The following is a 24,329-nucleotide window of genomic DNA, read 5'->3' on the forward strand; positions in this document are numbered from 1 at the left end:
AACGAGTGGTTAGGATTTGGAATGCGCTGCCTGATAGGGTGATGGATACAGAGTCAATTGTAGCCTTCAAAAGGGAATTGGATAAATACTTGAAGGAGAAAAAATTGCAGCGATATTGGGAAAGCACGGGGGAGTGGGACTAACTGGATTGGTCTTCGAAAGAGCTGTCGCAGACTCGATGGGCCAAATGGCCTCCTTCTGTGCTGTACTATTCCATTCTATGATTCTATGATTAAACTAATTGGTCCACAGAGATGCTGGTGTTTACACAGTGTTGCAAATGATCTATTTTTATGGTAGATATTAGCCATCCGGTTTTATGGTTTCAGTCAGGAGAATCCAGAACTAATCCATAAATTAAGAATTATTGACACAAAACATGTCGGCAAAACATCAGTGATTATAAACTAATGATGACCAAATTACGATATTTTCCCCCTGTTTATTGAGGGGAATCAGAGGTAGTTGATAGAATCATAGGGGGACAAATTGGGTTGATTTGTGGCTCTCGTTAGCACCCCCCGGGGCACAAATCCCCTGGCGCTCGGGCGCGGCGCCACTAACGCCTCCCGCGAAATTCAGCGGGAGGTTAATGGCGGCGGTAGCTACTTAAAGGGCCCCGCTCGCGCCCCAGCCTCAAACTTCGGTTGCGCCCCCTGACGCTATCGCCGGACGCTATGTCCGACAGGGTCAGGGGGGCGTTTAGCGGCGGCGGCGCTACTTAAAGGTCAGGTGTCGGACGGCCATTTCTTTTGGGCCGACTGCCAGCACCTGCGCCTTTTTATCTCAGGGTACCGGCCGCGATCGCTCAGCCCGGCACTCCCCTTGAGTGCTGGGCTGTTTCCACAGCACCCCACTCCCCGGTGGTCCAGCAGGGCCCCGGTACACGCAGCGCTAGGCCCCTCCCCTTTAATCAGGGGAGGGAGGCCTGCAATGGTGCGGCACTACGTGCCGACGTGCATGGCGCTGTTGCACGTAGCGCCACGATATTCAGTTGTAGCGTCCCAAGAAGGAGGTGAGTACTTCCAGTGGCGCCCCACTTCCTGTTTGGGGCGCGACAACTGAATTTCAGGCAGAGGGGCGCTAATTTTTTCGGGGCGCTAAAACCCGGCGATGTTAGCGCCCCAAAAAGGGGCGACACCCAATTTTTCCCCCATAGAATCTTACAGCTGAGAAGGAGGCCATTCAGCTGTCCAATTTAGTCCCACACCCCATCTTTCTCCCCATAACCCTGCAAATTAGTCCTCTTCACGTACGTGTCCAACTGGCTTTTGAAAGTTCCGGTGGAATCTGATTCCACCACCCTTTCAGATAGCGCGTCCCAGATCAGGAAAATCAGTATCAGCAACTTTATGCGGATCCCTAGACACAGAGAACAACAAGAGCTAAAAAAAAAACAAAGAGAATCTTGAGTTTACCTGTGTAAAATGTGTTTATTTTGGTTAGTTCCTTTTCGCTTATCTGGAAGAATCTTTCTTCAAGTGATGCGTAGTATCGCTGAATGACTGCGGGTTCTGTGACTGGGGAGACAAATACATCAAAGAACTTGGTTGAAGTCAACAAGATATCAAGAGCATTTTGCATTCTTTATATTGAGAGTTTTACATAGGCTAGCAGATCTCCTGTGGCATTGCTCATGGTGAGCCAGAGGAAGAAGTGTGACATTTAGGTGTGACAGGAAGTAAGTGCGACACTTACAGGAAGTGCACACCATAGAGAAGATTTTTAATATATTATAGACAGGATAATATGCCTCCACCACCAGCATAATAGCACATCTTTTAAGGTCTGAGCAACTACTACAACAAGATTGCAATGCAAGTTGTAATAATTAGATACCCTATCTTGAATCTCAGTGATAGTATGGGACTAGGAGGCATGCATTATGCAAGTAAGGTAGCTGTTAGATGGTTAGGATGTTTATGTGTGGACGTTTAGATTTCTCTTTCATAAGGCGATTGATAATATTATTCCCTGACAGTGATGGGCACCTGCTCTCCCTTTCGAGTGCAGGCTAATTTAGAAAGCTTGTATTCAATACTAAGCTAAGGATCTCTTGTCAACCTCTACCAGACACAGCTACCATCCAACTCTGCCTCTGTCCACTATCTCTGTCCGTCTTCAACTCTACCATCAACTTGTCACATCCACAACTCACAGCAATTCAGATGTGGCCACATCTCAGATAATTTGCAGAACTGGATTCAGAAGCACTCTTTCTATTTAAGCAAGATGACACTGCCCAGGTATAGAGAGACAAGAAGCTGCGCTCTGTCCAACCGCTCATGCTGAAAGCCATTTAGAAGGTTGTTCCTTTCCTGTTTAGCATAAGTGTTGGGCAATGGCTGCAAGGGTGAAACTTTGAAAGCTCTTCTCCTGTGCATCTGTGTTTTTGCTTCCAGCTTGATTTCATTCCCTAACGTTAGTCCAGGAACTATTAGTCCACCTGAGTACCTGGTGGTCTATCGATGACCTGCTTCCTTAGTGATTTGGTGGTCAGTTTGTTTTCAATTGTTTGGTTGCCTTATGAAGTCTCTCCACACTTAGATCAACCAAAAGGTGTGTGTGGAGAGATCAGGGTTGGGCCTGTTCTACCGACTCACCCATTCTGTTGGATGTAAGAGATTCCATTCCGTAAAATAGAGGACAACCATGGCAGCTGGAAGGAGAACATCACCTCCAGAACTGGCACAGGGAATCGTTCCACGTGTGAAAGTGAGTCAACATGCATTGTGAAGAAGGCAATGCCACAGACACATTACACCGGGGAAAGCTGTGAAATTGAATTCAATAAATCTGATCATTTGTGGGCTGCAACCAGAAAAGTGATCATGAGAAACTGCCAACTTGTTGTACAATCTCAAGCGCTTCACTAATGCCCTTCAGGGAAGAGAATCCACCACCCCTTCCCAGTCCGGCCTACAGGTAGGTGCCAGCCTTGGCTCAGTGGGCAGCACCCTCGCCTCTGAGTCTGAAGGTTGTAGGTTCAAGTCCCACTCCAGAGATTTATGCATAAAATCTAGGCTGACACTCCAGTGGGGTGCCGAGGGAGTGCTGCACTGCCAGAGGTGCCGTCTTTCAGATGAAACGTTAAACCAATCTCAAGTGGATGTAAAAGATCCCACAGCACTATTTTGAAGAAGAGCAGCGGGGATTTTCCCCGCTGTCCTGGGGCCAATATTTATCCCTCAACCAACATCACTAAAGCAGATTATCTAGTCGTTATGCCCTTGCTGCCTGTGGGATCTTGCTGTGCACAAACTGACTGCCGAATTCCCTATATTACAACAGTGACCACACTTCAAAAGTACTTCATTGGCTGTAAAGTGCTTTGGGACATCCTGAGGTTGTGAAAGGCGCTATAGAAATGCAAGTTCTTTCTTTTTATTTTACATGTGACTCTAGGCTACATGCTATAGTGTGATCTAGCAAGCCACTCAGTTGTAAACAAACCCAGTAAGAAGGCCCACCTTCACCTTCTCAGGGTAGCTGGGGATGGGCAATAAATGTAGCTTTGCCAACGATGCCCAAACCTGAGAACAAGCAAAGAACACATATTTGATTTGCTTTGAACGAAAGTGTGTTCTTAACCATTCCCATCTGGTTTAGCACAGCCAGAGGCAAAATAAAGCTCCCTCTTACTGTGCCTCAGTCTCAGAAGAGCAGTCCATACTGCATCACTTTCCTCAGCGTAAGCCAGGCTTTCCTGTGAGTTTGAGTGATGACTTGTATCAGACTGTGGGAAGTTTTGTTTTGTAACCCCCAAAATCAGTAGGAAATCGATTGAGACCCTTGACAAAATCATCCACAAGGCTTTCACCCCATCCATCAGGGGGTTAGGAAAGTACATCTCCCACCTTGTCCCCCGAAACCGCATGTTCAACACATGAAAGCTACTGTTAGCATTCCAGAGCCCCATCCATGCAAATCTCCAATTGGGAATTTTATAACTCCCAATAACTTTCCTCCCTGGGTCACAAGGTAATGGCATGAAAATGGCTTTGCGACCGGGTGCGGCGCTGACATCGATTCCCGCCATATTTGGCGTGAGTTTTGCGGCGGCGCTACGGCGTTACGCCCTGATCTCCTTCGCCCGGAGATTGTGACCTCATCGCCGTGCGCGCCGCCCCGGTAGCGCCCCGGACCCGAAATTGACTTCCGCCCCCTGCAGCAACACCGGGCGAAAACACCGACAGCTGCAGGAGGCGCGCATCCGCCTGCCGGCCGCTTCGGGGTGGGGGTGGGGGGCGACAATTAAAGACGAGGTGGCCGAGGTAAGTAAAAAAAAAACTTACCTTTCTTGTTTCAGTTTATTTCGCGATCGATCTGCTTGAGTGGCGGGCTGATCGCGCGGGATCGCGGCTCCCTTGGTGGACCAGGTAGCTACTTTTTCTATTGCAGAGCCTGCGGCGATGGACCTTCCCTTTAAGGGAGGGAAGGAGCCTTTGAACGGCCCAGTGGGCAGCGCTGCTGAAGTCTCCTGCTGCCGACTGTGCTCCAAACTTTTAAAATTTAGCGCCCCAATCGGGACTATAATGAATTTCTCCCCCGTTGGGTCTAAAGGTCCTTTTCAGCTCCGAAAGATTCTTAAGTTCATTCGAAACTCCTTTTATCGATCAGATGGTATTGCATTACATTACATAACAAAGTATTTACAGCACAGAAACAGGCCATTCGGCCCAACTGGTCTATGCCGGTGCTTACGCTCCACACGAGCCTCCTCCCACCCTTCTTTATCTCACCCCATTAACATATCATTGTATTCCTTTCTCCCTCATGTGTTTATCCAGCTTCCCCTTGAATGTATCTCTGCTATTCACCTCAACTACTCCCTGTGGTAGCGAGTTCCACATTCGTACCACTCTCTGGGTAAAGAGGTTTCTCCTGAATTCCCTATTGGATTTATTAGTGACTATCTTATATTGATGGCCACTAGTTCTGGTCTCGCCCACAAGTGGAAACATCTTCTCTACGTCGGCCCTATCGAACCCTTTCATAGGCCCGTACGCAATCGTAAGCGCCCAGCAAGTTCCGGGTTTCCGAGTGCGATGCGCATGCACGAAAACCCGGCACTTTTGACAGATCCTACGAATCTGAAGGAAATGGACATTTGCTGGCGCAGGGTGGGGCTATTTGCTATTTGCCCAACTACTGCCCAGCGAATATCCACCAAACCCTTATGCCTGGTCAGAGCAGGCGTAGGGCCTTCTTTTACCCACATAAGGGTTTAAATAAATATTAAAATAAATTTTTTTAAATCATTTAAACTATCAAAAACCTTTAAAATTAGTTTAGGTTATTTTTGGCTCCTTTAAAAATGTTTAAATTTATTTTTCAAAAATTTAAATTTTTGGTTTTAAATGTTTTTTAAAATTGTATTTTAATTTTAAACCTGTGAAGATTTATTTTTATTTAGGTTGTGTGAAAGTGTGTTTTTTATGTGATTCCTATTGTGTTTATGGGGATTCCGTATGTAAATGAAATCTCCGTAAGCAGAATGGGAATCCCCCTTTGTGATTGGTTGGGCTGGCCCATGTGATCGCGAACCGCCTATGCCCCCTGGGATACGTGGGCCTTTACGCCGGCCTACACCGGTGCCCAGGAGCGCGAGTCTTTGTAGGTCCGGGGCCACTGGGCAAATACGGATTTTACTTGCGGTTCGGAGGCATTTGACCGCGGGAAGCCTCCAACCACAATTTCAGGTCCATAATCTTAAAGACCTCTATCAGGTCACCCCTCAGTCTTCTCTTTTCTAGAATGAAAGAAAGAAAGACTTGCATTTCTATAGCGCCTTTCACGACCCTGGGAAGTCCCAAAGTGCTTTACAACCAATGAAGTACTTTTTGAAGTGGAGTCACTGTTGTAATGTAGGAAATGCGGCAGCCAATTTGCACACAGCAAGCTCCCACAAACAGCAACGTGATAATGACCAGATAATCTGTTTTTTTTTTTAAGTGATGTTGGTTGAGGGATAAATATTGGTCAGGACACCAGGGATAACTCCCCTGCTCTTCTTCGAAATAGTGGCCATGGGATCTTTTACGGCCACCTGAGAGAACAGTCGGGGCCTAGATTTAATGTCTCATCTGAAAGACGGCACCTCCGGCAGTGCAGCACTCCCTCAGCACTGCACAGTACTGAACACAAAAGGAAATCCACTTCTCCACTGAGACTTCCCTTTGGGAATGCAGCACTTAGTTGCGCCCATGGGGACGATTTGCGTGTTTGCTTATGACAGTTTGAGAACTGACTTTGCTTAATCTATTTGCAATTTACTCATTATCTGGCAAGGGTTTTTTTTTATTCCCCTGCAAAGCTAATTGATTGTGAACTGGAACAAAAACCCGATCAGGCATTCAGCATTACTGTAGGATAATGGAAAGCGGGAGCTCCTGTTTGGAGTTAGCTCATCTGCAGATTGTCCCATTGATTCATTGCCATCTGTCTCTCCCCTGTATAAATACACAGGCTGATAAAAACACGAGGCATGGAGGCAGAACAAAGCAGCAGGTGAATCAGAAAGAAATCCATGCTTGCCACATCAAGAGGAGAGAGCTACATTCATGCAGTGAAGCACACCGGAAAACGAGATTCTTATTTGTGACTATTTGGTAGATTTGGGTTTAACAGACCAGATGCTTTTGTTGGACTGGGGCTAGTTTTGACTTGGTTCCAATTAATTTTTTTTCAGGATATTTTAGTGTCGGAGCTTGAACTCGGTCTTTCAATGCCACCCAATATTTTAGAACTCTTTTTATTCAGCTAAACGAAGCAGGTATTTTGTGTAAATCCAGTCGCTGCTGAAACAGTCCCAGAGCTGGCTCCCGGACTCTTTCCGGGGGGAGGTGAGAAGGAGCTCCCAGCAAGCTACTGGGAATTTTTTCAGGCACCAAATACCCTTTACTCAAATCGCCAGCTAGTAAGTGATTGCTGTGTTTTCTGAAGCCAAGACTCCCTCCTTTTTAAGGTATATTTGCCCTGTGTTGTGGTCTGACCCCAGCCAGGTGAGCATTGAGTTGCTGTTCCCAAACTTCTTGCAAACCAGTTCCTAATAGGGGCATGAGAGCAGCCCAGGATGACCCATCCCCAAGTGTCGTTTAAAGTGATGCTGTCACCAAGACTGAAGACATTCTTTTATTGGCTCCCACCAAAAGCTCCTTAACTTTGGCCTCTGATTCCATCCCCCTCCTCAGCTGCTCGATCAGGCAGACCTCAACAATGGGCCTTCCTGGTGTTCTGATTGCTCCTGAGCTAATTCCCATATCCTATCCATCACCAAGACCATTTGTTTCCATCTCCACAACATCACTCACCTCTACCCTTACATCTAAGGAGATCAATCCCAGCTTCTCTAATCTCCCCACATAACTGAAGTCCCTCTTCCCTGGTATAACTCTGGTAAATCTCCTCTGCACCCGCTCCAATGCCTTGAAATCCTTCCTAAAGTGTAATGCCTAGAATTGGGCACAATACTCCAGCTGAGGCCTAACCAATGATTTATAAAGGTTTAGCATAACTTCCTTGCCTGTCATTCCCAATCTACCTTTCATTATTTGAAACACCTCCATCCGACCACTCTTTAACCTTCTCATCTCTTATTTCCAGCTTCTTAATCATCTATTCAACATCTTTTTAATTGGCCATAACAGAGGCCTCATCAGCTGTCTCAACACTTTACCAATGTTTCCTAATGACATTCAGCCATCACCCTGGTGCTCGCTGACCCACATTGGCTACCAGTCCACCCAAGCCTCGATTTTAAAATTCTCATCCTTGTGTTCAAATCCCTCCATGGCCTCGCTCCTCCCTATCTCTTGAAGCTTCTCCAGCCCTACAACCCTCCAAGAACTCTGCATCCCTCCAATTCTGGCCCCTTATGCATCCCTGATTTCCATCCCCACCATTGGCGGCCGTGCCTTCAACTGTCTTGGCCCTAAGCTCTGGAATTGCCTTCCTAAACCTCTCTGCCTCTCCCCCCACCCCACCCCACTCTCCCTCTCTTCCTCTAAGACGCTCCTTAAAACCTACACCTTCGACCAAGCTTTTGGTCACCTATCCTAATATCTCCTCATGTGGCTCGGTGTCAAATCTTGTTTGATAATCGCTCCTGTGAAGCGCCCTGGGATGTTTTACTACGTTAAAGCCGCTATATAACTGCAAGTTGTTGTGGTTGTGAATGCTCTTGGAGTTGAACATCGAACCTTCATTAAAGGACTGTCTGTCACTCTCTGGAAAAAGTAAAGAGACGGAGGCTCCGATTGCAAAGACAGGTGTTCAGCTGCAGATTCTTTGTTCTTACTCATGAAGTGGAGCATTGTCTTTAACCAGACAGCCATTTGTTTCATGTTAAATAAATACTGACAGCACAAATAAAACCTTGGCCTTCATTAATAATACAAAAAGAATTTGATCTCCACTCAGCCATCAATGTTTCAGTCAGTGCTGAGGTTATACTCTAAAGCTAATCCTGGTCAGTACAATACACAGAGACAACTCTTTATCAAATAATCACACAGACCAATCTCTGATTGCTTGGGATCACTATGTGCTCTACCATCACAATAAGGCGCACAGGGTGGCCGGGAGGGGTGGTTGTACAGGGCGGTCAAACAGCTGGATTTCCAAGCCTGCCAGTGCCGGTCTCCATGGAAACGCCCGTGTTCCATCACAGCTGCCTGCTATCGGGTTTACAGAGGTATACGAAGCTGGCTAGAGAAACAGAAGATGAGGAACAAGGAATCACCAAAGGCCGCTTAATGTTGGCAGTGTGCCCAATTGTGTGTTGGCAGGAATCCGGAGGGGCGGAGTGTACAGGTGAAAGCATGGACACTGGGAAGGAAGGAAAGCGATTGTGACGAGCAAGGGTCCTGCCACTGGTAGAACGGGGAATCTGAGCGGGTGAACACCCAGTGGGTTTTTTTTGTTCGTTCATGGGATGTGAGCTGCCTTCTTGAACCGCTGCAGTCTGTGTGGTGTTAGCATTTGTAGCGGTTTGGTACAACTGAGCGGCTTGCTGGGCCATTTCAGAGGGCGGTTAAGAGTCAACCACATTGCTGTAGATCTGGAGTCACATATCGGCCAGACCGGGTAAGGGCAGCAGATTTCCTTCCCTAAAGGACATTAGTGAACCAGATGGGTTTTTACAACAATCCGGTAGTTACATGGTCACCATTACTGATACTAGCTTTTTAATTCTAGATTTATTAATTTTAATTGAAAGCTTAAATTCCTCAGCTGCCATGGTGGAGATTTGAACTCATGTTTCAGCCAGATCATTAGTCCAGTAACATAACCACTATGCTACCGTACCCCTCAGTGTACAGCTAAACTGGGTACGGCAGCATAATCTCTTGTCTGTGCTGGGTTAGCTGATCACAGGCAGGGTACAGTATCCTCAGCTTAGCTGGTCCAGGGAGAAACAAAATCAGCCATGGTTCTCGCTCCAGACAGCTAGCCAGCACACCCAACCAGAGAGTGCACCTGTATAGAGTTTGGGTGGGGACAGCTTTGAGGCTCGGGTGTGATTTTTCCCTATGATAGAATAGCTCTTCTTCTTAGGCAGTCCCTCGGAACCGAGGATGACTTGCTTCCACATTAAAAATGAGTTCTCAGGTGACTGATGAGTCCAATGCGGGACCTACAGTCTCTGTCACAGGTGGGGCAGATGGTGGTTGAAGGGGCGGGTGGGTGTGGGTTGCTTGGGTTGACGTGCGCTCCTTGCACTGCCTGCGCTTGGCTTCTGCTTGCTCCCGGCGAAGAGACTCGAGGTGTTCGGCGCCTTCCCGGATGCTTCTCCTCCACTTTGTGTGGTCCAGGTGTCAGTGGGGGGTGTTGCACTTTTTCAAGGAGGCTTTGAGGGTGTCCTTGAAGCGTTTCCTCTGCCCACCTGGGGCTCTCCTGCCATGCCGGAGCTCTGAGTAGAGCGCTTGTTTTGGGAGTCTCGTATCGGGCATGCGGACGATGTGACCCGTCCATTGGTGCTGATCGAGCATGGTCAAAGCTTCGATGCTGGGGATGTTGGCCTGAGCGAGAACACTGACGTTGGTGCGCCTATCCTATCCTGAGTCACAATGTGGATTCCGCCCACTAAGGGGCACAATGGACATGATCTTCACCGCACGTCAATTACAAGAGAAATGCAGGGAACAGCATCAACCGCTGGTGGAATAGCATTCCAACACTCACCATCGGGGTTCACACATGAAGAATGACAAGTTGGTCGAGGTATTAGAGGATGACCTATGCCTGTGGAACTAGACCTCACGATAAGGAGTAGGAAAAAATCAGAGCGGCTAAAATACCGAGAATGCTGAGACTAGAGGGGTGATTTTACAACTGGAATTAGAGAATGCGATGGTGCAATCAATCTAGAGTGTTATGCAGGTGAGGATGTGGGCGAGGAAGACTGTAGGTTGCTGTAATTAGGGCTTGGGGGAATGAGTGGAGCAATGACCATAGTGATACTGATAAAATAGAGAATGATAAGAGGGGTGACTGAGGACAGGTGACTGAGGAGAGTAACAAGAGGGGTGACTGAGGAGAGTAACAAGAGAGGTGACTGAGGAGAGTAACAAGAGGGGTGACTGAGGAGAGTAACAAGAGGGGTGACTGAGGAGAGTAATGTTAAGTCTGTGTGTTCTAGTTGTATTTAAGATTAATTACTGACACAGACTACAAGAATAACGTTTCAACAGGTCTTTACTAGTTGGAGGTCAGGGCTATACTAACAGCAATATCACTACACAGTACTTATATACCGGTGGTCACCACCGGTATTACGTATACAGCAGCCAGAGAAAGTAGTACATCTCTTAAGGTGGAACAGGCTTAAGTTCTCTTAAGGTGGAACAGGTTACATACACCACAATCCTCCCTTTTTAGCTTAACAGTCATATCCCCATTTAACATAACATAATAACATATATACATATATAACTTCAGGTATAAACAGTTCAAAGGTTCAGTCTCTCAGGAGGCCTTCTGATTCGGGTTGGATAACGCCTTTCAGTGGTCTCTGATTCTTGTTGCTGAGGTGACTCCTCTAGTTGGTTTCCTATGTATTGGACGTCATCATCAGGTGCATTCCCTGCCGAGGTAGATGCTTCAGGTTCATTAACGTCTTCCACAGTTGTCTCTGTCGCAACCATGGGTTCGACCCTTGCTCTCGATTCTACCAGTTGATCCGCATGACGCCTTATCACATTGTTACCAATATCTACTGTGTACATCAGAGGTCCTTGTCTGGCCCGAATTGTTCCGGACTGCCATTTTTCGTTTCCATAGTCCCTTGCCAACACTGGTTGTCCTACGTCGAAACTTCGAGTGGTCTTGTTATTAATATGCCGGAATTGTTTGTTTTCCACTTCACTCCGCACATTTGGTTTTAACAAGTCCAACCTGGACCGCAACCTCCTGTTATAAAACATCATGGCAGGACTTTGGTTAGTTACTGCATGAGCGGCGTTTCGATATGCCATTAGGAAATTGTCCACCTTGTGTTGTAGCGGAATCTGATCATCGTTCATGGCCTTTATTGCCTTTTTGAATGTTTGGACAAATCTCTCGGCCAACCCGTTTGTCACCGGATGATATGGGGCAGAGGTATAATGTTTCACCCCATTCTTCTTTAAGAATTTTTGGAATTCTTCCGACACGAACTGTGGTCCGTTGTCCGAACATACCTGTTCTGGCAATCCGTTCCTTGCGAATATTGTTCTTAACACCGCAATTGTCTTTTCTGAAGTAGTGGTATTCATCTTGATCACTTCTGGCCATTTGGAATGTGCGTCCACCGCAATTAGGAACATGGAGTCCATGAATGGACCAGCAAAGTCAATATGTACGCGTTGCCATGGGGCTGAAGGCCATTCCCATGGGTGTAGCGGTGCGATCGGAGGTGCATTTTGCACTTTTTGGCACCCAGCGCAGCTTTTCGTCAACTCCTCTATCTGTTGGTCAATACCCGGCCACCATACATAAGCCCTAGCAAGACTTTTCATCTTAACTCCCCCCAGATGACCTTCATGCAGTTCCTTTAGAACTCTTTCCCTTAACTTGGGAGGAATAATCACTCTTGTCCCGTACATCAAAGTACCATGGCAGACAGACAGCTGGTCTCGCCTTGCCGAGAATGCCGGTAACAGAGGATCACCATGTGTTGGCCATCCCTTCACTGTCACCTCGTAGACGCGGGACAGTGTCGGGTCGTTCCTGGTTTCTCTTTCAATACTTGCATTGGTGACTGGTAAACACTCGATGATGGTCGAATGAAATAACTCAACAGGGTCAACTTTCATCGTCTCTTCTTCTTCAGGTAGTGGCAGGCGCGACAGCCCATCAGCATTGCCATGCTGCTTTGTACCTTTGAATTCTATTTGATATTGATGTGCCCCTAGAAAAAGGGACCATCTCTGGAGTCTCTGTGCTGTCATCACCGAAACACCCTTCTTAGGGTTAAAAATGGATACCAACGGCTGATGGTCTGTCAGAAGTGTGAATTTTTGGCCCTGCAGGTAATGATTAAACTTCTTCACTCCCCATACAAGGCTGAGAGCCTCCCTATCGATCTGCGCATAGTTGCGCTCAGCGGAGGTCAATGATCTGGATGCAAACGCGACTGGCCTTTCCGTGCCATTTGGCAACTTGTGTGAGAGTACTGCCCCAATACCATATGGAGAAGCATCACAAGCCAACCGAATAGGCAGTGTCGGGTTGAAGTGAGCCAACACTTCCTCTGAGGTGATCAATTCTTTGCTTTTGCGAAATGCCTTCTTACAGTTTTCGCTCCATTCCCATGGTACCCCCTTCTGTAAAAGAGCGTTCAGCAGGTGCAGTACCGTGGATAGATTCGGTAGGAACTTATGGTAATAGTTAATCAATCCTAGAAACGACCTCAACTGAGAGACATTATCCGGAGCGGGAGCCTTTACAACTGCCTCTATCTTGTCAGGAGACTTATGAAGCCCCTCCCGGTCAATGACATGACCACAGTACGAGATCCGCTTCTGAAAGAACTCACATTTCTGCCGATTAACTCGAAGTCCATACTCTTTCAGTCTGTTGAGCACCAGTTCCAAGTTTGCGAGGTGTTCTTCATCACCATCTCCTGTAATCAGAATATCGTCCAGGTAACATTGTGTGCCTGGAATTCCCTGTAATACCTGCTCCATGGCCCTCTGCCAAATTGCTGGAGCCGATGCCACTCCAAAAACCAGCCTATTATACCGGTACAAACCTCTATGCGTGTTGATCGTGAGGTACTGGCGTGACTCTTCTTCAACCTCCATCTGCAAGTACGCCTGCACCAGGTCTATCTTAGTGAAGTGTTTCCCGCCAGACAACGAAGCGAAAATATCCTCAATCCGCGGAAGCGGATACTGCACCGTGTGAAGCACCGGATTAACGGTGATCTTGAAGTCTCCACAGATGCGAACCTTCCCTGGTTCTCCTGGCTTGTTGCTCGAAGGACGTTTCATAACGGGAACAATGGGCGTAGCCCACTCACTCCAATCTACCTTAGACAGTACACCTGAACGTTCTAGCGCTTCCAGTTCCGCTTCTACAGCAGGTCGTATTGCATAGGGTACCGGTCTGGCTTTGAAAAATTTTGGGTGTGCATGTTCATCAATCTTGATGTTTGCCGTAATTCCTCTCAGTGTTCCCAGTCCCTGCTGGAACACCTCTTTAGCATCATCCAATATTCTGGACAATCATTTAGGTTTGACATCTGTTTCCCCGGAATCTACCGTTAGTGCCTTTAAGGAGTGCCAGTCCATATTCATTTTCCTAATCCACTCCCATCCCAGTAGTGGTGGACCTCCTTCAGGTAGCACATATAAGTCCATTACTTGGCTTTCTTTGCCCTTGTGGACCACTTTTACCTCTATCTTTCCGATGGGGTACACTCTTTGCCCCGTGTATGTTTTCAATATAATCTCCGTATCCCGTAGGGGAATATGTTGGAATAACCTTTTGTAATCTTTCTTATTCATGACCGTCAATGCCGATCCAGTGTCCAATTCCATCTTTACTTGGACTCCTGCTATCTGAAGAGTGACCCAAATTGTCTGGAGATCTGCATCCTTACCAACGTTGTGTACTCTTAAGCTACCCAGTTCATTACTGCTGGCGTCTGAATCTGACTTCTGTTCGTTCGAACTGTTCTTTGTCACCTTGTGTACCTTTATGTATTTTCCTTGCGGTGACTTTTTGTTGCTGGTCTTCTTTCCTGACCGGCATACTTTAGCTATGTGGCCAAGCCTGCCACACGTTCTGCATTCTTGGTTTTTAAACCAACACTGGTTCTGATCATGCGTCGTCTTTCCACAACGATAACATTTTACAGTACTCAAAACTAATTGATTTGTACTGAGTTCCGGTGACCGTAGCTGCATTACTGCCGTGCCTCTCGCTGCGGCTTCGTGTGATGCTGCCATAGTGACCACTTTCTCAAGCGTCAGCTCATTCTCCTTGAGCAGTCGCTTTTGTGTATCTTCTTTTAATAATCCACACACAAATTTATCTCTTAGCGCATCTGTTAGTCCCGTTCCAAACTGACAGTACTTTGCTAGCTTACGCAATTCCATTAAATATTCAGCATTGCTTTCATCTTTCAGCTGCTTTCTGCTGTAAAATTTAAATCGTTCCGCTAGCATCAGCGGCGTGGGGTTTAGATGATTTCTCAGGACAGTAACAATCTCCTCGAACGTCTTCTCCGCCGGTTCATCTGGTGATAAAAGGTGTTTCAATTGCCCATATGTCTTCGCACCCATTAAGTTTAATAAAGTTAGTGCTTTCTCATCATCTGGGATTTTATTTGCTTTACAATAATTTTGTATGCGTTCTACATACGTGGCCCAATCTTCGATGTCGCTATCAAAGGTATTAATGTTCCCATGTTTAGGCATCGTTGCAATTTTTTTTAGTGATTTCCCTTTTTCCAAGATGGCGGCTTCCTGCTCTTGTCTTCGTCCTCCGCCTACAAAATGGCGGTTTCCCGCGCTTGGCGGTCTTTCCCGCGCTCGCCTTCTTCACCCGCTGGCTGCAATGGCGTTTGGCGTGCCGCTGCTGCTCCCCTTTCCCAGCGGTTAGTAACTCCCCCAACGCTGTCTCCGCTTCACCGTGGCTCCCTCGGGCATTCGCGCTTCCCCGATGTCGCGCCTCGCAGCCCTTCTTGCAGCCCGGTTATTAGCACCGGCTGCGTTCGCCTTCACCACGGCTCTCGCGCCTTCAGTCGCCCCAGACGCTGCGCCTTTTTGGCCCGAATGCGGCCCGGCCCTTATCACCAGCCGTGATCGATGTCCCCGCGCTACGCCTTTCGGCCCGAATGCGGCCCAGCCCTTATCTCCGGTCGCGATCGATCTCACCGCCCTTATTCCTCCGTCTTCCCTCCCCGCCTGTACAGCCAACGCGGCCGACTTTCTGCTCGCGTCGCTGACCGGCTTACCCACCACCGAGGTAGAAGGAAGATAGCTGACTGCCGCTGATGGAGGCTTCGAGTTCAGGATATCTTCTGCACTCCGGGTTCTCGATGCCTGCTGCGCGACGTGTCTTCCAGCAGGGTGATGAGGGTGGATGCCTCTCTTCGACGCCCGTTCTGTGGACGAAGCCGCCGTGGATATAAACTGTCGCAGGGTAAGAATCGGACTCGTCGCCACTGTTAAGTCTGTGTGTTCTAGTTGTATTTAAGATTAATTACTGACACAGACTACAAGAATAACGTTTCAACAGGTCTTTACTAGTTGGAGGTCAGGGCTATACTAACAGCAATATCACTACACAGTACTTATATACCGGTGGTCACCACCGGTATTACGTATACAGCAGCCAGAGAAAGTAGTACATCTCTTAAGGTGGAACAGGCTTAAGTTCTCTTAAGGTGGAACAGGTTACATACACCACAAGTAACAAGAGGGGTGATTGAGGACAAGTGACTGAGGAGAGTAACAAGAGAGGTGACTGAGGAGAGGTGACTGAGGAGAGTAACAAGAGGGGTGACTGAGGAGAGTAACAAAAGAGGTGACTGAGGAGAGTAACAAGAGGGGTGACTGAGGAGAGTAACAAGAGAGGTGACTGAGGAGAGGTGACTGAGGAGAGGCGACTGAGGAGAGTAACAAGAGGGGTGACTGAGGAGAGTAACAAGAGAGGTGACTGAGGAGAGTAACAAGAGGGGTGACTGAGGAGAGTAACAAGAGGGGTGACTGAGGAGAGTAACAAGAGAGGTGACTGAGGAGAGTAACAAGAGGGGTGACTGAGGAGAGTAACAAGAGGGGTGACTGAGGACAGGTGACTGAGCAGAGTAACAAGAGGGGTGATTGAGGTCAGGTGATTGGCATAAGACATAAGAACATAAGATGTAAGAAATAGGAGCAGCAGTAGGCCGTACGGCCCTTTGAGCCTGCTCCGCCATTCAATAAGATCATGGCTGATCTTCTACCTCCTCTCCACTTACCCGCCTGATCCCTACATCCCTTGATTCCCCCAGAGTCAAAAAATCTTTCTATCCCAGCCTTGAATATACTCAAAGACTCAGCATCCACAGCCCTCTGGGGTAGAGAATGCCAAAGATTCACAACCCTCTGAGTGAAGAAATTCCTCCTCATCTCAGTCTCAAATGGCTGACCCCTTATCCTGAGACTCTGCCCCCTAGTTCTAGAATCTCCAGCCAGGGGGAAAACAGCCTGTCATTTCCCCCTCAGAATTTTCTATGTTTCAATGAGATCACCTCTCATTCTTCTAAATTCCAAAGAGTACAGGCCCGTTCTACTTAATCGTTCATCATAGGACAACCCTCTCATTCCAGGAATCAAGCTCGTGAACCTTTGTTGCACCACCTCCGAGGCAAGGTGAGGGTGGCGAGAGGTGACTGGGAATAGTGACAAGAGGGGAGGGGGGAAATAGGGACAACTGGGGAGAATGACAAGGCGTGACTGGGGAGAGGCAGGTTGAAGGCTACAGATAAGAGAAGGGTCATCGATCAGACAAGGATTGTGCACGGGTTTACTAGTTACAGGAAACTTTCTGGTATCCGGCACGGATGGGACCGACGTGTTGCCGGTTCATCAACAATTCCGGAAAACCGAACGCTATAGTAAAAGATACGGAGCTCAGAGCTCCGTATAAAGCAACAAACCCTGTTAACAGCTTCAAAACAATCGGCACAAGTTGCAAGCATCTCTGTAGCTTAGCAACAGCTTCAGCGACACCCTTGCACAGCAACAAATGGAGTAAAAAAAGTAACTAAAAGTAAAAAAAAGTTACCTGAACCGACTCCTGAATTTTGCCGGTGGATAGAGCGTTCTGGTTATTTAGGGGCCGGTTAATCGAAAGTTTCCTGTACTAGTTTGGCTCCTCTTGACCTCCTGGCCATTCGTGGGCCAAAATGGGTGCCTGGGAGCAGGAAAACTGCCCGCCTTTCTTGGCAGGAGAATGGTTGAGACGTAAGGGCATCTGAAGCACTGAAATGCACCGTGCCAGCTGTTCAATATTTCTTAATGTAAAAATAAATATTGATCTTTCCAGCATGCACATTACATTTGACATAAAGTGGATGGAGATCAAATTGGACTAGGTATATATTCCTTTCTGATTAACATTTGTTACACTAATTATGTTATATGGAAAAGCCTGTCAGCTTGGAGAGCATTGCATCATTGACACACACTAGTGGCCCAGAAATTTGGGTGTACCCATTTTCGAATGTGTGGGGGACACAGAGAGAGATTCCCTGCACCTGAATGGTTACAGTGGTTAGTTGTAACGTTGGAAACGCGGCAGCCATTTTTCGCACAGCAAGGTCCCACAAACAGTAATGTGATAATTGACCAGTTAATCTGGTTATATTTATTGATGTTGATTGAGGCATAAATTTTGGCCAGGACACCGGGGAGAACTACCCTGCCTTTCTTCAAACAGTGTCATGAGATCCACCTGAGAGGGCCTCTGAGAACATCTCGTCCACAAGACGGCACCTCCGACAGCGCAGCACTCCCTCATTACTGCACTGGAGTGTCAGCCTAGATTTTTGTGCTCAAGTCTCTGAAGAGGGGCTTGAACCTACAACCTTCTGACTCAAAGGTGTAAGTGCTAAAACTGAGCCAAATCGTTCACGTACCTGACGCCAGCATAAATAGGAGAACTGATGGGTACCAGTGTTACACACTGACTTTCATCATTCCATATAAATAGGAGAACTGATGGGTACTGTTTGCGATCAGGACTAAGAGTTAGTAAAGGAATCCACCTTGTACGAAAATAACTTTAATATTAAGTCCCATTTTATATTACATTCTGAAGTCAAATCTTAGAAGTAAAAGACTGAAAAAGCAAATAACAGTACCTGTCTGTACAAAGGTTAACTACAGCCTTCTTTGAGGCCAGCTTGCACATGTTTACATGTAGATTCACTTGATCACTTCAAACTGGAGACGCTATCATTGCTTTGGTAGCCAGGCTACTTTTGTGTCCTGTTAACCCTAAACTCCGAAGTTTTTCTGTGCTACTCGAAACCATAAGACGGCAGAATAGGGACAAATCTTGTGCAGGTCTGGGTCTTAAGTACTGGAAATATGGGTGAAGGGTTATGGATGCAAAGGGCCTATAGATTAGTGCAGCTTAGATACAGCATAAATGAGCTGGGATCATAACCACAGGTGGGAAGAAATCGGAAGGAGTACGCTGAGCTCAAAGAGCTGTAACGGGCTGTTCGTCTACGGCGGCATCATATGTAATCATTAAACCTTTAATAAACCTCCAAGCATTTCGACTCTGTGCTTTGAACCTATTATTGATACAGGCACAGGACTGCTGCCTTTGTCCATACATTAGAACAAAAATACATACCAAACAAACGGGTCACGAGTTTTTAAGCACTGCACTTGATTCATTTTATTAATACTCTCCGTGTGACAGTTTATTTTTCTTTTATTGTTTTGTGATAGTGTAAAATGACTGGTTCAAATGAAAAACACGAGCAGTGAGAAATATAAAGGCCTTACAATAATAATGGCTGTCAAGGCAGTGACTAAGAGGTTAAGTGAATGTCACAACTTTATTTAACTTTACATTAAATTGATTGCAGGAAGTTTGATAAATCCACAGGATAGGTTATGCTGTGCTGCCAATAACTGCACAAGATGTTCAACAAAGTAAAAGGACGTTTTGGAGAATTATCTGAGGAAGGATGTTCTTGCCATGGAGGAAGTGCAGCGAAGATTCAGCAGACTGATACCTGGGATGGCAGGAATGACGTATGAAGAGAGATTGGGTTGATTAGGCTTATATTCACTAGAGTTTAGAAGAATGAGAGGGGATCTCATTGAAACTTATAAAATTCTGACAGGACTGGACAGACTAGATGCAGGAAGGATGTTCCCGATGGCGGGGGAGTCCAGATCCAGGGGTCACAGTCTAAGGCTAAGGGGTACGCCATTTAGGACAGAGATGAGGAGGAATTTCTTCACCCAGAGAGTGAGTGGTGAACCTGTGGAATTCTCTGCTACACAGGGCAGTTGAGGCCAATTCATTAAATATATTCAAGAAGGAGTTGGATATATTTCTTGAGGCTAAAGGGATCAAGGGATATGGGGAGAAAGCAGGGACAGGGTACTGAATTTGGATGATCAGCCATGATCTCATTAAATGGCGGAGCGGGCTCGAGGGGCCGAATGGCCTACTCCTGCTCCTATCTTCTATGTTTCTATTACAAAGCTACTGTTATAGGAGATTGTCTTGTTTTAAATTAACTTAAACTTTTTCAGGTCGCTGCTTCTTTAACATTTACGTACTGCAAGTCTGAAACTGGTGGCTTTCTTTTGATTCGTTCACAGGATATGGACGTCGCTGGCAAGGCCGGCATTTATCGCCCATCCCTAATTGCCCTCGAGAAGGTGGTGGTGAGCCACTTTCTTGAATACAGCTGAGTGGCTTGCTAGGCCATTTCAGAGGGGCAGCTAAGAGTCAACCACATTGTGAATCTGGATTCACATATAGGCCAGACCGGGTAAGGACATTAGTGAACCAGGTGGGCTTTTACAACAATCCGGTAGCTTTTCGATTCCACATTTAATTTAATTAATTGAATTTAAATTCCCCAGCTGCCGTGGTGGGATTATGAACTCACATCTCAGTGGATCATTCGTCCAGGCCTCTGGATGACTAATCCAGTAACATAACACTATGCTACCATACCGCACTCCACTCCGCCCTGCCCCCAGGTATGTTTTTCCAAAGCTTCCACAGCCAAGAAGTATTTAACCCCTTACTTCTATTTGCCAAGTTCCAATTCTAGTGTAAAGACATCATGCTGTATTAGAATTGACAAATACATGCTATGTAGAACAACCCATTCAAAGGCTCACCAGAGGAGCGGCAATGGATTTTCTGTTTTTTTTTATATAAGTTTTCAGGACTGCATCAGTGCTGGTGTCGCAGGATTACCGAGCGTATTTATTTTACAAGAAGGTAGCTCCACAGACTATATGGAGCAGCCTTTGCTGGAAAGCTCCCACAAACAGCAATGTGATAATGACCAGATATTTTGTTTTTAATTATGTTGATTGAGGGATAAATATTGGCCAGGACACCGGGGATAACTCCCCTGCTCTTCTTCAAAATCGTGCCATGGAATCTTTTACGTCCACCTGAGAGAGCAGGTGGGGCCTCGGTTTAACATCTCATCCGAAAGACGGCACCTCCAACAGTGAAGCATTTCCTCAGCACTGCACTGGAGTGTCAGCCTAGATTTTGTGCTCAAGTCTCAGGAGTGGGACTTGAACCCATGGCTGACACTGAAGACTGAAGCCACTGTCTTCAGTCCCTGCCACAAATGCCGTTCCCTAGCCACTGAGTCAAACCCTCTCCCTGGCCACTCTCTGAGGCTGAACCAGTCTGTTCACAACCGTGGTGTCTTATTTGACCCTGAGCTGAGCTTCCGATCCGATTATCCTCTCCCTCACCAAGACCACCTACGTCCACCTCCATAACATCGCCCAACTCTTCCCCTGCCTCAGCTCATCTGCTGCTGAAACCCTCATCCATGCCTTTGTTATCTCTAGTCTCGACTATTCCCGTGCTGTCCCGACCAGCCTCCCACCTTCCGCCCTCTGTAAACTTGAGCTCATCCAAAGCTCTACCGTCCATATCTGAACTCACGCCAAGTCCCGTTCACCCATCACCCCCTGTGCTCGCTGACCTACATTGGTTCCCGGTCCAGCAACACCTCGATTTTAAAATTCTCATCCTTGTTTTCAAATCCCTCCATGGCCTCGCCCCTCCGTTTCTCTGTAACCTCCTCCAGCCCCACAAACCCCCCGAGATCTCTGCGCTTCTCCAATACAGGCCTCTTGCGCATCCCCGATTTTCATCGCTCCACCATTGGTGGCCGTGCCTTCAGCTGCCAAGGCCCTAAGCTCTGGATTTCCCTCCCTAAACCTCTCCACCTCGCTACCTCTCTCTCCTCTTTTTAAGATGCTCCTTAAGACCTACCTCCACTTGTCCTAATATCCCATTGTATGAAAGCAAAATACTGCGGATGCTGGAAATCGGAAATAAAAACAGAAAATGCTGGAAACACTCAGCAGGTCAGGCAGCATCTGTGGAGAGAGAAATCTCCTTATGTGGCTCGGTGTCAATTTTGTTTGATAACGCTCCTGTGAAATGCCTTGAGATGTTTTACCTTGTTAAATGCGTTGTATAAGAACAGGGGATAAATCACATTTTTTAATTTAAAAAAACTAGCTACAAATCCTGAGCGCTCTGGAACGGCTCGACTGTCAGGATCCAGGGAGCAGTACTCAGGAATTCCAAACAGGGAAGGGAGCTGAGATAATTGAACATTGACAAGTCCTGTCAGTCCAACAATACCAGTCCAGTCTGAACCTAATCCTGGTGTAGAATGGGGTGGGGGGACTGTGGTGTTAATGGTGACTAAAATCCCTTATCTTGCATTCCTTCAGGAATTCTGTATGATCCTGAAAAGATAAACTGGATTCAGGCACAATAGAGCGGGGAAAAGGCCATTCAAGGTGGTGATGTGAAGAAATAAAAGCAATGCTTTAATTGGAAATATTATATTGCATGGCGACATGAATCTTGTCATTCATGTGAAAATGACTTATGTAATAATACTGGGCGGCCTGCTGGTGGCGCTGTCCAGGGAGAGTATAAATACTCAGGCACGGGCCCAGCTTGTGCAGGACATTCTTTAACAGGAACTAGTGAAGGACACAACTGGATCTCCATGTTATAAAACAGTTGATTAAAGCCTTGTTTAATACTCAGACCAAGTGCCTAGTAGTTTTCTTACATCACATGATAAAGTTCCTTCAGGGTTCATGAATGAGTTGGGACATGTAAATTGGGCAAGAGGAGTTGACTGAGGGTATAGGGTAGAAACAGGAAAACTGCACCACCAAATGGGGTCAAAGGTCATCGGCCTAGGTGATCATGGGTGAATTTCAGGTACCCGAACCAAAGGGGTTAGGGAAAAGATGTGTGAGTGCACCCTCGAGTAACATAAATCACCTGGGCACAACTTGCCAAAAGATATTAATCTGGTATCAATATACAATCCAGTTGAAGTCAGGAAAGAATAGTTCATTGATAGCTTTCTCTTGGAGATGGATGTGTCCTTGCCTATCCTGAACAATGAGAAGAATGCATTTGATAGCCTGGCCGCTACCTGAAATATCGGGACCATGCAGTCGGAGATTCTAATCAAACACCTCTAGACATGCCCCGCCTCCCCCCCACCCCGATCTATTGATAAATAGCTTAGAAAGACAGGAATGGCCTGTATCTGATGTCTCATGCTGCATGAGCCTGGGATACAGCTGTGGGTGCAGAAGTGGCATGTTGAGTGTGAAGCAACCAATCTGCGGAATGCATGATGAAGATGAACTGAAGAACGAGTCCCAGGCTGACAACACCACAACATGAAATGGTTAATGTGGCTCAGGAGAGTGAGAACATAGCCTGTGTCGCTATTGACGTAAAGATTTTGCTCAAAGTACTGTCAAAGGCTCCATAGAGAAACCAATCTCCTGCATTAAGCTCAGTGAAACTCTTCTTCTTCTTCTTAGGCAGTCCCTTGGAACCGAGGATGACTTGCTTCCACACTAAAAATGAGTTCGCAGGTGACTGATGAGTCCAATGCGGGACCAACAGTCTCTGTCACAGGTGGGGCAGATGGTGATTGAAGGGGCGGGTGGGTGGGGTGCTTGGGTTGACGTGCACTCCTTCCGCTGTTTGCGCTTGGCTTCCGCTCGCTCCCGGCGAAGAGACTCGAGGTGTTCGGCGCCCTCCCGGATGCTTCTCCTCCACTTTGTGCGGTCTTGGGCCAGGGATTCTCAGGTGTCGGTGGGGATGGTGCACTTTTTCAAGGAGGCTTTGAGGATGTCCTTGAAGTGTTTCCTCTGCCCACCTGGGGCTCTCTTGCTGTGTTGGAGCTCCGAGTAGAGCGCTTGTTTTGAATGGCCTACCAGGCCAGGGTTAAACACACTGGTACTGATCAGAGTTATTGAAGTTAACAACAACAACTTGCATTTATATAGCAGCTTTAACATAGTAAAACTTCCCAAGGCGCTTCACAGGAGTGTTATCAAACAAAATTCAACTCCGAACCACATCAGGAGATATTAGGGCAGGTGATGAGGTAGGTTTTAAGGAGGAGAGGTGAAGATGCAGAGAGGTTTAGGGAGGGAATTCCAGCATTTAGGGCCTTGGTAGCTGAAAGGACGGCCGCCAATGATGGAGCGATTAAAATCGGGGATGTTCAAGAGAATAGGGAAGGACATAGAATTGGAAATTCCAAACTAAGGGTGATTCCCAAAAACTGAAATTAAAATGATCCACAACATGGATAACAGTAAAACAGTACTGGAGGATCTTTTATGTCCAGGTGATACACTTTTGATATCTGAAGTACATGGTGAGAAATAGATTTTGAAGCTTGTTTACTGTTCAATGTATAATGATATTCATAATATTTTTGATGAGATGTTATGTGACACCAATGTGTAGAGATCTGTGCAATAGAATAGATTGAGTTAGACATATGATACTGATGAAATGTTTAGTGTTGGCCATAAATACTCAAAAGAATAACAAAGGAGGGATTGTGAGTAAAGGGTTAATCAGACTGCCCTTCAATCTGCTAATGTTATACTGCTATTGATTTCTCTTTGTATTGCAGTAATAGTTGTTAATTGTATTCAATTGGTGGGTATTAATCAGGGACTCTTATTGTTCATATATACGGGAGCAGGCTCGGGAAGTGAAAAGAAGTGTTTCTTGGGGGTGTATTGTATGTAATGTGTGTCTCTGGTATGTAA

General features: G+C 46.7%; 1 protein-coding gene across 1 annotated transcript in view; it reads right to left on the reverse strand.

Annotated features, from left to right (window-relative positions):
- The window catches only part of LOC147101649 (solute carrier family 53 member 1-like), a 135,703-nt gene that overhangs the window by 40,838 nt on the left and 70,536 nt on the right, over window positions 1-24,329 (reverse strand). Inside the window, exon 3 of the mRNA XM_085965140.1 lies at window positions 1,419-1,520. Coding sequence (XP_085821266.1) covers window positions 1,419-1,520 — 102 coding nt within the window. The remainder of the gene's footprint in view (window positions 1-1,418; window positions 1,521-24,329) is intronic.

The sequence above is a fragment of the Somniosus microcephalus genome, chromosome 23 (assembly GCF_052327205.1).
Source record: "Somniosus microcephalus isolate GS21.2 chromosome 23, FLI_Smic_1.0, whole genome shotgun sequence".
NCBI classification, from domain to species: domain Eukaryota; kingdom Metazoa; phylum Chordata; class Chondrichthyes; order Squaliformes; family Somniosidae; genus Somniosus; species Somniosus microcephalus.